This window comes from Protopterus annectens, chromosome 3.part0 (genome assembly GCF_019279795.1).
Source record: "Protopterus annectens isolate FY-2018-M chromosome 3.part0, PAN1.0, whole genome shotgun sequence".
In the NCBI taxonomy this organism is placed as follows: Eukaryota; Metazoa; Chordata; order Ceratodontiformes; family Protopteridae; genus Protopterus; species Protopterus annectens.
Window position 1 is genome coordinate 1,389,141,700 of NC_056731.1, and position 20,152 is coordinate 1,389,161,851.

Genomic DNA, 20,152 nt, shown 5'->3' on the forward strand with positions numbered 1-20,152 from the left:
ACATTAAATTGGGGTTCCATCTGCCTGAGTTGTTAGAGATTGAGATGGATGTAAAAGATCCCTCTGGCACTTATATAAAACAGGTGCTTGTTTTGTTATTTTATATTATTTATACTATATACAGTATTTAAATCATTTATATTTTATGTATTTATATATTTATAAGCTTTTTGTTCAAATAGGTTAACATTATTTTATCTTATAACACCATCATTAACAAACAGACAAAAGGAAAAAGTAAAAACAGACAAAAGGCATTTCAACCATCCTGCTATCATTTTTACATTAAACATCATATTTTTCCTTTTTAATTCATCCCCCGTTGGTGAGAATGTTAAAGAGGAGGGACCAAGGGCAGAGGCTTTTGGGACACTGGTGATGACTGGAAGGTATGGAGAGCAGGTGGAGTGCCATTTTACTTACTGATACTCACTAGACCATTACTTTTTGAGTTATAGAAGGGTGGGCTGATATAGACCTAGTGAAGACATTTAAAGTAGATGATTGCTGTGACACCTTGTGTTGAAGGCTTTAGACAAGTCTAGAAATAAGAAGGGGACTACTTTGCTGTTATCTCTAGGCTTTTTGACAGTATCTGTAAAGGCTAGAAGTGCAGTGCTAGTACTATGGGAGGGACAGAAGTCATGTTGTGTGGGGGATAGGAGTTCTTCCTGCAGGAAACAGTTTAACATTTGTTTTTGAATACCTTTTTTAAGTATTTTTTTTCAGGGGGGACTGCTATAGATCTAAAGTTAGTGATGCCTGTTGAATTTCCTCTTTTGTGTAGATGGATAATGTGTGATGTTTTTTCCTGACAGAGGGTTGTGGGATTCCTGGATAGACTTATTTGTAAGGAATGAGACAGGTCTAGTGGCTGCTATTTTAAGTTATTCACTTGGAAGTTTATCAGCTGAAGTGGAGCATAGTCTGAGTTTGGTTAAGAGTAGTTTTATATAGGATGTGGGCACACGTTTAAAGGTGAAAGTGGTTGTGTTATTATATGACTATGGGGTAGGGTTGGGATTAGATGTTGGAGAATCTATGGCTAGGGATGCCATACTGTCAATGAAATAAGAATTTAATTCTATTGCAGTTTTGAGTGGTGAGTTATTACGAGAGAGGTTAGGACTGGGTTTTGGCTGGGATGTAAGATTTCTTTAATGGTTGCCAGAATTTTTTAGGGTTGTGTTTACTGCTGTTATGAATATTGTTATAGTATAGTTTCTGTCTTCATTTATTTGCTTTTTAGTGTGGTTACAGAGCATTCTGAAGTTTTTGAGATATTGTGGTATTTTATAGTTTTCCCATTCTTTTCCCATTTTTTCTTTATTTTACATGAGCATTCTACTCTTTTTGGATAGCTAAATTTCATAATTTAGTTTTTAATCTTTTCCTTATAGGTGATACAAGGGTATTTAGGATATTTAGGAACGCTGCATTGAATTCATTTACAACATAATATAAGGGGAGGATTTTTAGCATGTTTCAATTAATAGATGAGAGGGTTGTAATAAGTATTTTTGGGTTAAACTTGGACAGGTTGCATGTCATAATATTTCTGTTACTGTTATAACATATTCTCTTTCACAGATAACTCATGAGTAGTCAATCTCCATATAAAGTCTTGGCACATTTCAAAATTCTTATATCTTGTTCTTTTTAATAGTATAATTTTTACTGAAGTCCTCCCATGGATCCACATATTAAAACTTCCTCAGAATATTACCACACCATTAATTCATGTTGTTCTTTATATTTTATCTCTTCAGCTTACACAAAAATATTTTAGTCTGATATGTCATGTCTCTAGTCACAATATTCTTTCACTTTTTCTGTTTTTCAAAACATTCTCATAAGTTTGTAACTATGTCATTCTCTTAATTCTTTCTACATTTCAAAATCCAATAAGGAATACTAGAGATAACATATACTATGACCAATTATGCTACTTTTCCCATCATTACATAATTTATTAAATATACTATTTTTTTAAATAACAGTCTAAACATTTTATATGACATACTTATCTCTCAACAGTTGTGTCTTTCCATTGTTTTTCAACTACTTTCATTTTCACAAAATTCACACATAATAAAAAAAAATCTCCTTTCTTGAGAAATTAATTCCTTCTGTAGATATATGTATTCCTTTACTTTCACCCTTATTCAGCTGTAATCCTGCTCTTCATAATAATCCATTTAATCCAATCAACAGTTTTTAATTCATAGTCTGCTTTTGCTGCAATTATATCTGCATAAGAAATAAAATGTGATATAAATACTACCTTTCAACAGATAAGCTCCTTTCTGCATTAATTCCTGTATCTTATTAGCCACTGCATTCATAACCAGTGACATTATACTGTTCATGGGGCAACCTAGTCTCACCTCTCTTCTACCTGATATGATAGAAATAATCCATTTGCTAGAGCTGTCTACCTTATCATTTTCATATACTGAAATTATCACTTTTAATGCATCCCCTTTAATCCCATATTGTTCCAAATTACCCCATAAATTTATGGAGTCTACATAATGAAATATTTTATTTGTATTCCCCTGTCATTATCTTTACCTCTTCTATTCTGTATAAAATATCATCTGCTACTTCTGTCACTATGACAAATACTTCTTGAATATTCTTACTCTTAATTCAATATATTCCTACTGTCACAGTTTAATGTATTAACCATTCAAGACTCATCTGTAGCATTTTCATAAATGTCTTACAGTCTGCATTATTTAACGTAACAGGTTTGTAGATTTTAGAGCATGTTTTTACTTTAATTCCAAAATAAGTTTCATGATTCTTTTACATTATTTCTTAATCTCTCTCCTCCAACAATTCATTATATAGTTTCAACAAACACTCTTTCTGACTTTTTTTATTTTTACACATTCAGTATCCAATACAATCCTAAACAGATACTGAGTCTTCTGAAACTATTTCTAGAGCATGGTTCATTTGTTCCAAAACTATATCTTTTTGTACTCCTTCCACTGCCTACTGTGAAAAATAGTTTGCATTCCATTTCACATTTTTATTCTTATTTATTTTCTCAAATATTTCAACCAATAATTCTCAACAACTTTCATAATCTCATCTTGTTTAGGTTACACCTTTTCTATTTTACCCTTATCTCTTTCATTAAACTCAAGTCATGTCTCAGAATCTTTGCTAAATAGAGATGCTTCTTTTTTTTCTTTTGAAATATCTTGTTTTAAATAACTGTTCAAAGTTCTTATTTTCTTAAAACCTTCTCTTTTTTAATAAACTATTCTCTATTATTCCTTTACAAGTTACACATTACCATGTTTTGTAATTTACTGTACATTTTTCCTTCCTATTGTGATATTGTACCAACTGTGGAGAAGTCTTCTTGAATTTTTCTTTTAAAACTATTTACCATTTTGTCCATAATGAAATAAATTGACAATATCTCTCCAAAACAGGTCTATTTCCTGTATCAATACTTTCTGCTTCACGTATTTGCATGTTAATCTTTTAAATCACCCCTTCCTTAATTACATTCTCACCTTCACCAGCTTATAACCAAGTTGCTGTACTATCTGGGGAAAAACTATTACATTTCCAGTTGCCCCCTCTCTTATATCTGCAGACATTAAAACATATTTCTATTTCTACTTCTATTCCCCCTTTTATATGAAAGTTGTTCATGATTTCAGAACTTTAACTTCCTCTTTAATTACCTCTATCACTTTTCCTACATCCTCCTTCTCCTTTCTCATTGTACTTTCTGTATTTTAGTTTAAATGCCAGTTAGCATTATTTTCATATTGACAAGTAAAATAGGTTTTATTTCTCCCAATAACCTATCTATTTATTTCATTCTTGGATGAACACCTATCCATATCAACCTAAAAAATTCTGTAGCCCACCAGATATCTAAAACAGTAACACAGCCAGTCTGTAGATTTCAAACATCCACTAATTTAACCTATGCATTAAATAGGAAGGCTACCTCTGAATACCTTTATTGTCCAAAATTCCATACAATTCAATTTCCCCATACTTTTCAACCATAATTACTTCTTGCTCTGAAAGAAATTATCTTGCAAACAAGTTACACCTGCATTCAATTTATAGCACAATTTGAACATTCTTATTTTTCTAACTCTACTTATGAAACTATTTCCAATTAATGACATTACTCTTAGATTATTCTTTTGTTTTCTTCTTAACACTTGGTGATTTTTTAAATGCCTTCTTTCCATCTAACTCTAACACTTGCTCCTATTGTTTTTCTCTCAATCTTTTGTTTTAATCTCCTTCCTCTTAATTAGACCTTTATCTCCGAGTATCTCAAACAAATTTTCTGATTCCAACTCCACCTCAGTATTTTGCAGTCCTGTTTGAATTGCATCCTTATTTTTCCTGTATAATATCTTAAGTTATTTGTTCAGTACTGATTCCTCTGGAAGCTGGCCAGCTGTTATATCCTTGGCAGGATATAATCCATATAGCTAAGGTTACTTCAGCAGTGATCAACATGCATAACATCAAAGGAATACTGCAGTTTATGGTGTCTGGGAGAAAATAATGAAGTGCTAGATGTGATAAAGCATTTTTTGTCTGAACAGCTTCTTAATATGATCTTATCCATTAGAGAGGACACAAACAGGAAATTGATGTTTGGTGATTTCTAATTGAGGAAGAAACGTTCGCGGAAGTGAACCTTTGACAAATTGGTATACACCCATGAGATCCTTCCTGATTGACAAGCTCCTGACAGTGTCACAGAGAGTGAGCTAAGCCCCCATGAAAGAATCTTAGTTTTGTCACTTGGATCCGTGATCTTATCCTTTCACTCATTTCCTAAACCACATGACCATATTTGAGGAGAGGGACATACACTGGTAAACTGAAAGCATCATCTTAAGATTGCTTCATGCTAGGTATGTTAAATTTTGTATTTCTGAAAATACTAATAGTGTGGGGTCTAAGTCATGTGATAGGGCTCGTTTCTTTAGCTACAATGATTGCAAAGCTCATGGTGAAAGCATTCTGTGTTTCTCTGTACTATGTTGTCTTGAACTGTTAACCCAATATTCTTCATTGCAGATGTGACAATGACTGAATTCTAACTTTATCACCACAGCTGAGTACACATCCTGCTGTACTGCCCCAGTAGCACTAGTCTACTGGTCACTCTGTCAAATCCCTTGATCTTCATTTGTAATCAAGACCCCAAGATATTTTAACTTTTTTAACTGACACAGCTGACTCCTCCTCAACTGCAGAGCGCAACCCACTGCTTTCTAGTATAAAACTGTGATCCTTCATCCTAGCTATTTTGCACTCAGCATCAAAGTACTCTAGTGTATGGTAGAGATCGCAGGTATTTCAGCCTAAATAAGTATCATCATCTGCAAGCAATAAAGGTGACACCCCTGATACTGCTCCTGTGAGGACAGATAAGAGGCATTTGAGCTTTCAGTTAAAGCATTATAATCCAAGAACATACATTTTACAGCAGTTAACTACAACTCACTATTGAAATATAAAGTAATTAAATACAGACTGATGTAATGTAAGATTTCAATGCATTCACTAAAGTACTCTGCTAAGCTTAAAAGCAGAAGGCATATAGTTCTCAATTATTTATTACATATGAAAAATGTACATTACCAGCACAATCCAGCCATTTTCTAAAGCTGAGGAGATGTACTTCAACAACAGTATTAAAAAAATAAATAAATAAATCAAAAACAAATATTTAGAAATAGTAACCCATCTACTGAACACATTTTTCATAAGCTGGGAGTCAAGAAAATTGTAGAAAAAATTATCAAAAAGTGTGTAAATATTTAAATTGCAGGAGAATTGTGGGTTTCAGCACCAAACATTATGATCCTCTAATATTTTTTATATTATGTGCTGCAGCTTGTATTAATCACATAAGTTACAAGAGAAAGAAGGAGCTGGTTTCATTTTGAGTTTTTCTTAATGCAGTGCAGGCCACACTTTGCACAGTACCTCTTCAATTCCTGTACACATCCCAGTCAGGGTAATCTGTACATATAAGGATTTATTTGTGTACTCTATCTTCAGTGTATTGTAATGGAAACCTAATTGCCTGTGCTTGTTTTGCTGAAAAAAAAAAGTATAAATCAATTAACAAACTGCAGCCTCCCTACAGTCCCCTCCCACAATACATTTAGCAGTAACATTTAATTTCACCCCCCTTAAATGCAAATTTCATAGATTACCAACAACTGGGACAACAGTATAACCTTCATGAAAATGTATACATGTGAAGTTACTGATGTGTTTTTCTTTATATTTAAAACATTCATTTAGATGACTTACACTTGCATGGCACCTTTTAATTCAACTTCCTTGAACAGTTTCTTCATTTTAAATAACCAAGCCATTTAAACTTTTCATATATTTAAAATTAACATTTACAGTAAGGCATTAATAGCAGGGAAACTCAACCACATAGGTCAAAACATTGTAGTCAATTCCTCATTCATGTAAATAGGGGCATCCTCACCTCTTCTCATATCTATTGTTTAAACTTTCTTGTCACTGAAAATTTATGTCTGCCCATTTTAAATCAGAATCAGAGTTCTGCCAATAGCCTGATAGATGAAACCAAACATAGAATAAATCACTTGGAAAACGACTTAACCCAATTTTGCTTACCATGTACTGTTACTTCTTGTTACATTTTTGGAATTCTTTGTTAGATTTACTTAAATGAACAGATTCAATCAGAAACATGTCATTGCTTATAACAGAACTGCACATTTTATGAAATTTTCATAAATTGCACAAAAATTGAAGGTGCCATTTTCTAGGAAGCCTTGTTCGTGAATGCAGAGAATGTTAACTCTCTGTCTGGCAAAGTTTGAATTGTCAGTAATAGAATGATAGGTAGTGTGATACTGTGCTATAAGATGTCCTTCGTTTAGCCATGCTGTGTCAGTGTATACTTGAAATTGTTATCCATGCATAAATAATTATTTCTCCAATATCAAAGAATTTGCTCTGAGTAAAATAACCAATATCGTACAAAAACCATTAACCAGACTGAATAAAAATATTTTGTTAATATAAGTTTTTTCACAATATTACACAGAAAAAGCACTAAATGGCACTTAATGATAGTCACCAAATGTATATTTATTTGGATGGCATAGTGGTACAGCGATAGCATTGTCACCTCACAACAAGAGGTTCTCCCATTCAATTCTCAGCTAGATTCTATGTGGAGTCTGCAAGCCCTCCCTGCATTTGTGAGGGTCTTCTCTGGGTACTCCTGTTTCCTCCCATGTTACAAAGACATGCATCTGGAGTGTTTCTCCCTGGGCCTACACTGAAAATTAACTTTGTCCCAAGTCAGACTTTTTTGATTAACAAATGCTAAATAAATTTGAATGTCTTCTCTATTTTTGGCTCATTGTAGATGATCATTACCTGCCACCAGGGCATCTTCTCATCTACTGTGTCTTCCAGGCTATCGTTCCTTCTCCGCAGTAAGTGTGACCCATGCTCTGAAACAGGTTACCAAGGTAGCAGCATATTACTACTGAGGACTGTTTTCCATGCCCAAATGTTCCCTCCTGTTGCATGCAGTCATAATGGTCAGATCTAGGCATGCTGGCATATCATCCCCTCTCCACAACAACTCAGCAAATGCCCCTGCCACCTTAATGAGAACACCATGTATATGTTTCCAGGCCATGCTAGGATCATCCTTGAGGAATATCTGAGTGCATGCCCTGTCAACCCTTTGAGTACCTTGGATGCCTGAGACACTAATTGGACCCAGGTCACTTGGGCAATATTTAGGGTTTATCGATGTACACCACAGCACTGGCATAAGTATTTATTTCACATTAAAGTACATTTGTATTTGAAATACTTTTTCTATTGCACTGTTTAAACTATGCATTTGATTAGGCTTACAACTGCCTTATGAAAAAGCAAAGTGATATAAGGCACATATACGAGATCTGTTATATGTTTCAAGTAGGTCAAAAATTATTCTACTTTAAAGAATAGGTCGAAGCTGTTGCATTTAGTGTGACTCATACCAACTTATTCTTTTTACTTGCTTGGCCACATATTAATTTACAATTGAGATCTTATACGTGCCTTTTTGAACCTCAAAGAAATGCATTTTTAACCCATAAACAAATGAGCAAATGATCTTTTTCCGCTTTAAAAAACAATATGACAAAGCAGCTGCATTGATCGTAATGGAGACTTTCAATTTGCCTTCAACAAAATAATACTATTATAAAAAATATTTAATACTGCTAATTCAAAAAACTCAGACATCACTAGATTAGATTTTACTTTCAACACCCTCAACACACATTTAAAGAGTCCATTATAACCCTATTTTAATTAGTAATAATATGAGAATACTGAAAACTGCAATTATATTGAGGCACACCTCTTGAAGTGACCTAAAGAAGAATGGCAAAATTCGGTCCAGTGGAAACACCTGCACAGTTTTAAAAGTAGTTTTCAACTGGATGACCACCTCTCTGTATTATCCTTTCTACACTAATAGTCATTAAAAAGTACCTGCACTTATAATGCTTGAAGAGGACACTGTCGATATATTTATCACTAATGCATATCATAAGGGAACAGTTATGCAGGTCATCATACGAAAAGTAATCTGCACCAGTTTGCTGGACTGCTTATCATATTCATCAGGGTGGGCATTCAGTAGAAAAGGTAAGTCTGGCTTAGCAGATGAAGAAAATCTATAAGTGTGACCCGCAAATAGGGATTTTTAAGTAATGCAATGCATATAGTACCTTATAGAGTATATAAAGTGCTAGCAAATCTAGGCCTGGAAATGTCTGCACTGACTTTGTCAGTAATGACTTTCAGATCCAATTTAATGTTTTCCTCTTTGTTTTTCACAATGTGATTGTGGAGGCTTGAGGAAATGAGTAGCCAAGGTTTGTCAGGATGGGTTTACAAGAAGTATGAATAAAAACAGTTATATTAAGAAAAATATAACTTTGAAAGATATTACTGATAAACAATGATGAGAAAACCAGCAAATTAAATACCTGAAAATTAAAATAATATGGAATGCAATAATAGCATTGCTAACTAGTTCTAAAACATCAGACACCACCTATGGCTTTTCTGCATGTAAATGAATACTGAATTTACTGAAACCTCCATTGTAGTGAGTAAAAGTAGTAGAATATTTCTTCATTATATGCTTTCTATAACCTTTCGGGAACTAACATGCCAATCTAGTATAATTTGCTTCTTTCAAAAGGTGGTTGAGATTTTTTTCAAGGAAGCAAGCATCTTACATTCTAGTTTCTTTCAATTTAAGGTAATTAAAATAGGTGTAGGACACTGGTAATGCAGTGTGTATTCATTTCAGCGACAGCAAGGAATTCACCATTGTTAAGTTATAAAAGATAACTACAGTCAGTAAAAATGCATCAGTGTTATTGTAAATACAGTAATGATGAAGGCAGACACAAGTTCAGTACTCTTTAATTGAATGCTTAGAAATGTGCTCCATGCTTAGCACTTCAGATCATGAGTGTGCATGTATCAGCTAAGAATAGTCTAAGGGAAGGATGAATTATAACAACTGCCAAAGTCTAGCACTGAGATGCATTTATAAAGCAAGAGTCACAATTCATTAAAACATATAAAGGCACTAATATGTGAAAGATGCTTGCAGTCTTTCAGAGCAAGTGCAGTTTGTCTCATTTGTGACTTAAATTATACCATTAGTATGGCCAATTGAAAATCATTTAAAAATTCTAATTAATTTACATATTTGCTGAAAATAATACATAATTTGCAGAAATGGCAGGATGCCATTACACTCCTTCCCTAATATTTCTACTTATCAGCATATTTTCCACATGGTCACAGTCTGCACCTACTCAGAGGTCTTCAAACTACAGCAGCACTGAGATGAAGAGGGGATATAATGTTCATAGCAAAAAAGATCTGTGTCTTGTGTTAATATGTTTCTTTGCTTATCATTATGTGTGTGTGAGTTTTTGTGTGTGTGTGTGTGTGTGTGTGTGTGTGTGTGTGTGTGTGTGTGTGTGTGTGTACATGCATATAAAGACCTATATGTATCATGTTAATTTGCTTCTTTGCCTGTCTTTATGTGTGTGTGTGTGTGTGCGCGCGCGCGCGTGTGTGTGTGTGTGTCTGTGTGTGTGTGTGTGTGTGTGTGTGTGTGTGTGTGTGTGGATGCGTGCTTGCTTGTGTGATGAAATAATGAGAGTTTTAGTAAAGAGGTTGTGGATGGATGGATGGATGGATGGATGGAGGGATAGATGGAATAATTTTTGAATACATTTATCGATATTCTCAGATAAATAATCTTTTCATACTATGCTTGGTATTCCAGAAGATACATGTGAACACAAATAATCTCAGAAATACCACTCCAGAAGGCTCCAAGACCAGGATACAAAACAATAAACAATGAATATTTATTATTAAGCGCTTTTCGCCTTGTCGCCTGTATCCTGGTCTTGGAGTCTTCTGGAGTGGTATTTCTGTGATTTATTTCTTGAGTTGTATTGGAGTTATGGGGAACGCAAATAATCTACCAATCAGACCAGTAACAACAGCCAAGGGTTTAAAAACTGAACTTGATCAGTAGTTGTAGAAAAGAAATGTAATCCGCTGTTGGGACATATATCTTCTTAAGTTAAAGAATCACTTTTTATTATGAAACTGAGGAAGTTAAGTTTTTTATGAAAATAGGTTGTCACATTAAATGTGACATCATTATATGTAGCTATATCCTAAACTGAATGAGTACAGTAAGTTGTGCATTTATTGAGAAGAAAGCGGGCTGCTAAATATAGAAATACTATTAAAGTCATATAAATGATTGGCACTAATCATACAGAATATTAAAGAATAGTTCATTGTTGTTTAAAAACCACATCTTCCAGGAGCAGCCACGGTGGCTTTAATGGCTCATACTATTAACAATTTATATAAGGCAGTTTGGGAGGATAAATGTGTATATCTCTCCTTATAATAATGAAGCTCTGAATTTTTACACTTTATAGATGACATGTTTGTTCATTTGTCATGGAACAGAAGAATATTTAAAATAATTTGTTATGTATATTAACACCACTACTATGACAAATTCTTTAAAAATATTTCATTCTTGGATGTTGATGTTTAAAAAATTAATTCCAGCTTTTGTTCTGAGACTAGATTAACAAAATAGCTTGTTGTAACAGCAGCATGCTTCATTACTAGCGATAAACAATGATTTGATATGTATATTGAACTATAACACTTACTTGCCAGAAGGGCTTACCAAAAGGTTCAGATAAAAGCAATAACTGATGCACTTAAAACTGAAAGAAGTAACAAGTATAAACTTTTGTTTCTGTGTGAAATGTGTCAATGAAATATGGAATAAAGGCTGCAGCTATGACTGAGTTTGATGATGTGACAGAATCTATCACAGGGTACAAACTTAACTTGTCAGAGATTATGAGTCCTACTCTAATGTTCACTAGAAAAAGAGATCATAATTTAAAGATTCTTTTTCAAAAGAGGATGAGAAATGCAATTGTTAATACTAAGAACACAAGGGGCTATTCAGATATGGAGGGAAAATGTGAATATATAACCAAAAATCCATACAACATGGTCCTTGGTACAGGACATATAGAAAGCCTAATGTTTAAATTAAGAAACTGAAGGCATCTTATTCACTGCTATTAACTTTTGTTATGGTGCTGCATATAAATTGCAATTTCCTGCCAACATTAGTACATATGTCACTGTCAAGGTAGAAAACTGAACAATGCCATTTTGTCATAGATAGCTACCTAAACATTACATTTTTTTCAAATGTACCATTTCAGAAAAAACTAAACATCAGATTACACAGATATTTGCATATTAATACATTCTAATGCCATTTAACTGTAGCAGATGCTTAGACAAGCATAGCTGGTGAGAGAATTGATTGAAAGCCATATAGCTAACAGATGTTGCAGGTATCAACTATGTTGGTGTGAAAGATGATTTTAATAAACTAAATTGCTACAGATACATAACAAATCAGGTCTATGATAAGTGGGGAAAAACTTAGACTGTACAGAACTAAGAAACAATAATTTTATCTTAGCAGGTATTCACTTTAATGCCCATATCTTAGTCCAGCTTACCGCCAGGAGTATTTGGAAAGAGCTGTGAATGACTTCTATGTACTGGAAGTCAACCATGCAGTTTGTCACTGAAATGTAGGAATGATCATCTAGACTTCTGCTGGCTGGCGCTACCACCTCTGTTCGTACACAGCCTGGTCCATGCTCTCGCCACCATGAGCGATGTATTGAGATATTAAAGGTCATAAGATCTGAATCCTGGGCAATCAGAAAAAAATGAACTGTTATTTGTAACTCTCATACTTCTGCATCAAAAATGATGAGCAAAGACAGAATTAATCATAGATAAAGGCCAAAACAGGAACACATGTTAAATATGATTCTAGTTACTTGGAGAGTCTTTGCAAGATTATTTATCTTGCTATACATTTTTCTGAAAATTGCAAATTGTATGATATTAATATATTTCATTGTTTGATGACCTTAAAACAAATCATGCAGGATTAAGCAAAATGCTGGGGCAAATCAGGGATCCCTGAAAACAAGTGGCAGCAGAAATGGAACTTTTTCTTTAAATGTCTGTGTGAGTGTGTGTGTGTGTGTGTGTGTGTGTGTGTGTGTGTGTGTGTGTGTGTGTGTGTGTGTGTGTGTGTGTGTGTGTGTGTGTTGTCGTCTACATGTGAAGGCACGCAGAAATTGTTGTATGTATAAAATATATTGAATAGTAATGTTAATAAACCAACTGTGCAGGATCCACCCAGGTGTTTGTACGAACCATATCAGGCAAAGTCCTTCTGATAGAGCACAATACACAAGCCAAAGAGAAGCCCTTAAAAGTACTAAAAAGCACTTAAAAGCACTAAGAAATTCTTCAAGTATTCACTCAAATGTCTTTTCAGACCACAAGTTCTTTCAAACAGTTCCTTCCAATAAATCCAATTGCGTAGTAAACAGTAACTTTTATTCACTCAAGTAAAAGTGGTAAGCGCTTTCGCTATGTAGCTTTTTCAAACCATAATGAATCCATTCACAATTTGAATATTCCTTTAAAAACTGAGGTTAAGCTAATTGATTTATTGTTTTATTGTCTAATTAAATGTAATAAGGAGGTGCTTATACGTATATATATATATATATATATATATATATATATATATATATATATACGAGCTTTGTGAATAATAGCTTTATTAGTTATATATATAGTAATAGCTTTACTTTTAACTCCATAGGCCTGCAGAACTTGACTATTTAAAGTCAGTATTTTAAATGCATATTGTGTACTTCTGTTGCAGTTCACATCATTATAATATCATTGGCCAGAACCACCTTACTAATGCCTGCCATCCTTAACCCTAATCATGCCCTGATCTAAATCTTAACCATGCAATTTATCTTAGAAAAACCCTGCCTGTAACACTAGCACTATATAGGACAGGCTCAGAAACACATCGCATGTATCAGCATATGCACACAAAACTCTCTCTGCCCCAACTCAGAAATATTTGGACAAAACAATACGATAAAATGGAAAACACATTTGATCTGTTGATAAAATGAATATTTGACAGATTGAATGTTAGCCAATCTTGCTGATCAGGAACACAGGGTAGCTCAGTGGTCGTGAGTTCTGTAAAATTCTTCTACCTCTGTAAGGTGTGCTACAGATATAACATAATATAGCATATGGAGTTCTCGTATTATGGTCAAAAATCATGGAAAAGACAATCTTGTTAAACACCTTTCTGATTTCAGAAAGGTTTTTAACAAGTTGTGGTTGAGGATACCTCAACACTATTGAGCTTTAGTTTAGTACAAGAGCAATGATATTGGTCAGCAGCTGCTATAGAGGAAGTGCAAAGAGCTTTAAAAACAGTTTAGACACATCCTTCAGCCTTTGAGTGTAGAATGAAGTGTTTATGGTTTTTAAACCCAATTTTCCCTTTCCTCTGCTTTTCTGTGATGGCTGCTCTCTGTGTGACAGCAGTAAATATTTTTCAGCTTTCTAAGTTGTAACATACTTAGTGTTCCTTCATTTCTTTTTTTTAAGTATTGTGGTTCATGGAAGCAGATAAGGGTCCATGCTCTACAAAGAATTATGATAATGTTCTTAAGTCATAACTCATCTTGATATATATTCTGAACAGGAATGTCAAAATTCAGCTCTTGAGCTTTGCCTTCAAGGCGAACTTCTTGGCATATGTGTCTCAAGCACATAACTAAGCTCCAAGCTGGTTATGACTGGAAGCCTGATAGTAACCCTCTACATTACATGCAGTATTAGATATAAGTCAAAGTCACTCAGTCATGCAACAGATATAATGGGGGAGGAGGCACAAAGATATAGCCCTGAGTAAAAATTACTTATATGCACATCCCAAATGGATACCAACCTGGTTAACAACAGGAAAAGGAATGCTCCTCATTAAAAGAGAAACTGCAAGCCATCCTAAAAATTATAGCTCAATAATTTGCCTACTGGTAACACACAAACAATATACTGGAACTGGTGCAGACAGACTTTATAGTGACTTAGGGAAAAAAAGTCATATGGAACAAAGGATCATTTGTTGCTAAACCAAACTATAACAGAAAATTGTACAAAGGTGAATAATATAAGTATGGCATGAATGCATTGCAAAAAAAAAAAAATGACAGCACCCTACATTCATGGATAAAGGAGTGCTTACACATATATAAGACACACCCTACATTCATGGATAAAGGAGTGCTTACACATATATAAGACACACCCTACATTCATGGATAAAGGAGTGCTTACACATATATAAGACACACCCTACATTCATGGATAAAGGAGTGCTTACAGATATATAAGACACACCCTACATTCATGGATAAAGGAGTGCTTACACATATATAAGACACACAGGAAGAAACACCAAAACTGGATCCTTAGCCCACGAACAAACCAAGAGACCTGAAATAGCTGAACGCAAATTTTATTAACCCAAATGCGTTTTCGCTGCTGAAACTTCAGCTGCTTCCTCAGAGCACACAATACAAAATGCGCCAAAATTTAAAAATGTTTAAATGCTGTTTGTCATAATGACATCACCAAAAATTAAGCCAAAGGATCATTTAAAGGGGAAGAAAGCATCAAATAACACCAGCAGATGGTTCATATAGGTATAAAAAATATATACAAAACTTTAACCAAAGCAATTGCTGAAAAGTAAAATTTCACTACAAAAGAATATATGTATATATTATATATAAAAACTTTAAACGTCTCATAAAAACAACATTATGTTTATCCAAAAAGTTATTATTAAATAAACTTTAAAATGAATTTAGGATATAAAAAAGATATATATTACTAAGTATAATAGAATACCCTAAATAGTTATCTCAAATAAATTTTAAGTTTTAAAACACAAGCAATATTGCAGCTTTCATTGAGGCCAGGAAAGGAAAAAGCATTCAGTTTGAGCTGCCATTCCAATTCTCTATTCTCCAAAAGCAAAGAAGTAGGTCCTCCCCTGATGTTAGATGGGACATGGTCAATTGCCATAAAATGAAAGCTATGACTTGGTGCGCTCAATATATGTTTAGCTAGCACATTGTCCTTTTTGTTGTTCCTGATAGAATAGCTATGTTGATAAATGCGCTCTTTAAATTTACGATCAGTCTTACCAACATAAAAGGCTTGACAACAGTCGCATAAAGCAACATAGACTATAGACTTGGTGTCACAATTAATATAATGGTGGATGACATACTTTCTATTTCTGATAGCAAAAGTGCTACCTGTTCTTAATAAATAACACCAGTTACATGCTCCACAAGTAAATGTGCCCTTCAATCTAGAGAGGGAACTACCAGCACTGTTCCTTTGTATTAACTCTTTAAGATTGTTACCCCTTCTGTAGATAACAGTAGGGGACGGACCAAGTTTTTCCAACAATAAAGGATTGTCAGATAAAAGTTGCCAATTTTTACAGATGATCTGCCAAATAGATTACGAATTTCTATTAAAAGATGTAATAAAACTCATCCTGAACTTGCTCGTATGATTGAGAGCCGATATGTCCGATGAGAAAGAGTTAAGTGGACCAGAAAGGTCAACCGTAACAGGTTCAGCCAAAATAGTATCAGAAGGTAGTGGGCCATCATGATATAAAAGAGGTTTATAAAAACCAATATGTCTCTTATGCCCCACTTCTTCAATGAGATCATCAACCAATCCGGGTGGGTATCCACGGTTGATGAATAGATTTTTAAGAAATGAACATTCCTTATGGAAAACAGGCAAAGAGCTACACATCCGAGCTGCCCTAACGAGCTGGCCTTTGACAATCGAACGTCTTTGTTTGTAAGGATGTTGACTACTGAAATGCAGAAAGGAATTACAGTAGATCAGTTTCCTAAAAATAGAAGATTGATAGGAGTTCGAGAGGACATTCTTTTCCAATTTCACATCTAAATAATCAATAGCCAGTGTTGAAAAATGGTGAGTAAATTTTAGAAATTCAGTAGTGGAGTTCATGAACTCCACTAATCGGCTAGCACATTGGTCATCACCATGGAGGAGAATAATAATGTCGTCGAGGAAGCGAGTGTAGAACTTGATGGAATCCTTAAACTCAGGATGGTTGAGAAGAAAGTGTTTCTCCCAAAACGCCATGAAGAAGTTAGCTACACTCGCTCCACAAGGAGAACCCATGGCGATGCCATGTTTTTGTAGGAAGAACCGGTTGTCAAAGGTGAAAAAATTGGAACTGAGAACAATGTCCAACAATTCAGAGATAATGTCTATCTCATTACATGAGGCATCCAATTCTTTCAAAAGGCAGCTCGTCCATTCGATTGCTTCTTGGTGTGGGATAGACGTGTACAAATCGACCACATCAATCATCAAAAAATTGAAAGAAGTGTTAAAATCAATTACATTGATGTTATTAAGGAATGTCCAAGAATCCTTACAGATTGCAGGAATAGATTTAAGGTATTTTGACAAGATAGTATCAATCAGGCGGGCAGCTGGATGTGTCATAGAAGATCTGCCGTCGACTAAAGTCCTCATAGGTGGATTCACCAGATCTTTGTGAATCTTAGGGATTCCGAACATTATAGGTGTTTTTGGACAACTGATGTCAAGGAAGTTATAAGTGTCCAAATCTATTTTTCCTGCCAAAAACATGTCCCTAAAGTAACCTCTTATTCTTTTATATGTCACATTCATCTCATTAAGAGACGAAGTGGAATAAGCAGGAGAATCGAGCACAGCAGACATTCTTTCATTATATTCAGATTTATCAAAAACCACCAAGCCACCTCCCTTATCAGGTTTGATGACCCTGACTGGTAGTTTACTCAAGTTGTCCAAAGCCCAAGCTTGTTCCTTAGTAATGTTGAAATTATGTGATGGAAGGGCCATTTTGTTATTGGAGGCAATATATACATTTATAAGACACACCCTACATTCATGGATAAAGGAGTGCTTACAGATATATAAGACATACCCTACATTCATGGATAAAGGAGTGCTTACAGATATATAAGACACACCTTACATTCATGGATAAAGGAGTGCTTACAGATATATAAGACACACCCTACATTCATGGATAAAGGAGTGCTTACAGATATATAAGACACACCCTACATTCATGGATAAAGGAGTGCTTACAGATATATGACACACCCTACATTCATGGATAAAGGAGTGCTTACAGATATATAAGACACACCCTACATTCATGGATAAAGGAGTGCTTACAGATATATGACACACCCTACATTCATGGATAAAGGAGTGCTTACAGATATATAAGACACACCCTACATTCATGGATAAAGGAGTGCTTACAGATATATAAGACACACCCTACATTCATGGATAAAGGCGTGCTTGCAGATATATAAGACACACCCTACATTCATGGATAAAGGAGTGCTTACAGATATATAAGACACACCCTACATTCATGGATAAAGGAGTGCTTACAGATATATGACACACCCTACATTCATGGATAAAGGAGTGATTACAGATATATAAGACACACCCTACATTCATGGATAAAGGAGTGCTTACAGATATATAAGACACACCCTACATTCATGGATAAAGGAGTGCTTACAGATATATAAGACACGCCCTACATTCATGGATAAAGGAGTGCTTACAGATATATAAGACACACCCTACATTCATGGATAAAGGCATGCTTACGGATATATAAGACACTCCCTACATTCATGGATAAAGGCGTGCTTACGGATATATAAGACATACCCTACATTCATGGGTAAAGGAGTGCTTACGGATATATAAGACACACCCTACATTCATGGATAAAGGAGTGCTTATGGATATATAAGACACACCCTACATTCATGGATAAAGGAGTGCTTACAGATATATAAGACACACCCTACATTCATGGATAAAGGAGTGCTTACAGATATATAAGACACGCCCTACATTCATGGATAAAGGAGTGCTTACAGATATATAAGACACACCCTACATTGATTAATTATGGTACTGTAACCATGAAACAGTGGCAAACCTCTTTGCAATTTAGGCATGACAAAGGGCTAATTATCATCCAAATAATAAAAATTCAAAGAGGGATATTCCAGGGTGATTCTCCATTAACACTGCTGTTTTGTCTTGTCCATAACCCACTAACTTGTATACTTAACAGATTACATCACAGTTACAATTTGGGTACCAGAAAACAACCTTGCTTAAAGACTTCTCATCTACTTTCTATGGATAATTTAAAACTGTATTGTTAAATGAAGAGTTGAAAACACAACTTTGAGTGGTTAAAACTTTCTCAGAAGATATAAGAATGTTGTTTGGTCTTGATAAATTTGCAAAAGTAATGTTTAAATTAGGAAAGCTGCAGCACCAAGAAAATATCAGTCTTGGACAAGAATGTGATATAAATGAACTTGAGCAGGAGCGAGTGTATAAATATTTGGGAATTGATGATGGATATGAAATAAAATATGTAGAAATGTGAATAAAGCTCATTAATGAATACTTCAGAAGACTAAAACTAATACTGAAATCTGCTTTGACATCTAGCAATTAAGTCCATGCTATAAACTGATTCTTTTCATTCTAACATACAGTTTTGGGGTGATTGACTGTCCCCAAAAGGCACTGGATCAGTTGGACAGCAAAACAAAAAACATGCTTCATGCTTATCAAATGATATAAAAAATCATTGTCCCGGTCCCATTCAATAAAACACATTACACCAAATGACGTTTGACGACCTTTATTAAACTTCCATAACATGGCTTTGATAACCAATATTATTAATTACAACTGAACATAGTACAACTGATTTTAATCACAGCATAAACATCCCTGTAATGTTAATCAGGACAGCATGACCTTACTCATCCTGACCCAGTAAGCAGCATCCATACCTCCACTTACTTACTTTACTTATGAAGCAACGTCCAACAACTCACTTCATACACCATTGATTGAATTACACATCCCGCCAAGTCCTTTACTTATGAAGCAGCATCCAACTCACTTCATATACCATTTACTGAATTACACCTACAACCAAATAAGCAGCATCCTTACCTCCGCTCACTTATATTTACCACTTATTGCCTCCAACTGCTCACTTTTCTTTTCAAACTTATTGAAATGAACATCCAAACACCAAAGGGGGAACAGAAGAGTGCAAGCCTGTCCCTCTTCTCTGTCCTACCCAGAATGATAAAATAACCACACCCCACCAATCCACCAAAAAGACAAGGAGGGAGGGCGAGCAGCAAGTTCACTCCAAAATGAGATTCCTTACCCAACTGGACTTGCCTAAATCCCTTAAGCCCCTCCCCACCCCATACCTCATTTCCTCTAATCAACCCTCCTTCCATTTAACCCTTTCATCCCCCCCACCCTCTTAATTTCCACTAATATATTTGTCTAATCCCCTTCTGAATATGTCCCTGGACAAATTGGTTTGTTGCCAAACCTCATTTATCCCGGTCCCCTTCAATAAAACACATCACAACGAATGACG

The 20,152-nt window shown here is 34.7% G+C and overlaps 1 protein-coding gene across 1 annotated transcript in view; it reads right to left on the reverse strand.

Moving 5' to 3' along the window:
* The window catches only part of NKAIN3 (sodium/potassium transporting ATPase interacting 3), a 2,685,286-nt gene that overhangs the window by 1,496,124 nt on the left and 1,169,010 nt on the right, over positions 1–20,152 (reverse strand). The window contains exon 3 of the mRNA XM_044065469.1: positions 12,186–12,383. Coding sequence (XP_043921404.1) covers positions 12,186–12,383 — 198 coding nt within the window. The remainder of the gene's footprint in view (positions 1–12,185; positions 12,384–20,152) is intronic.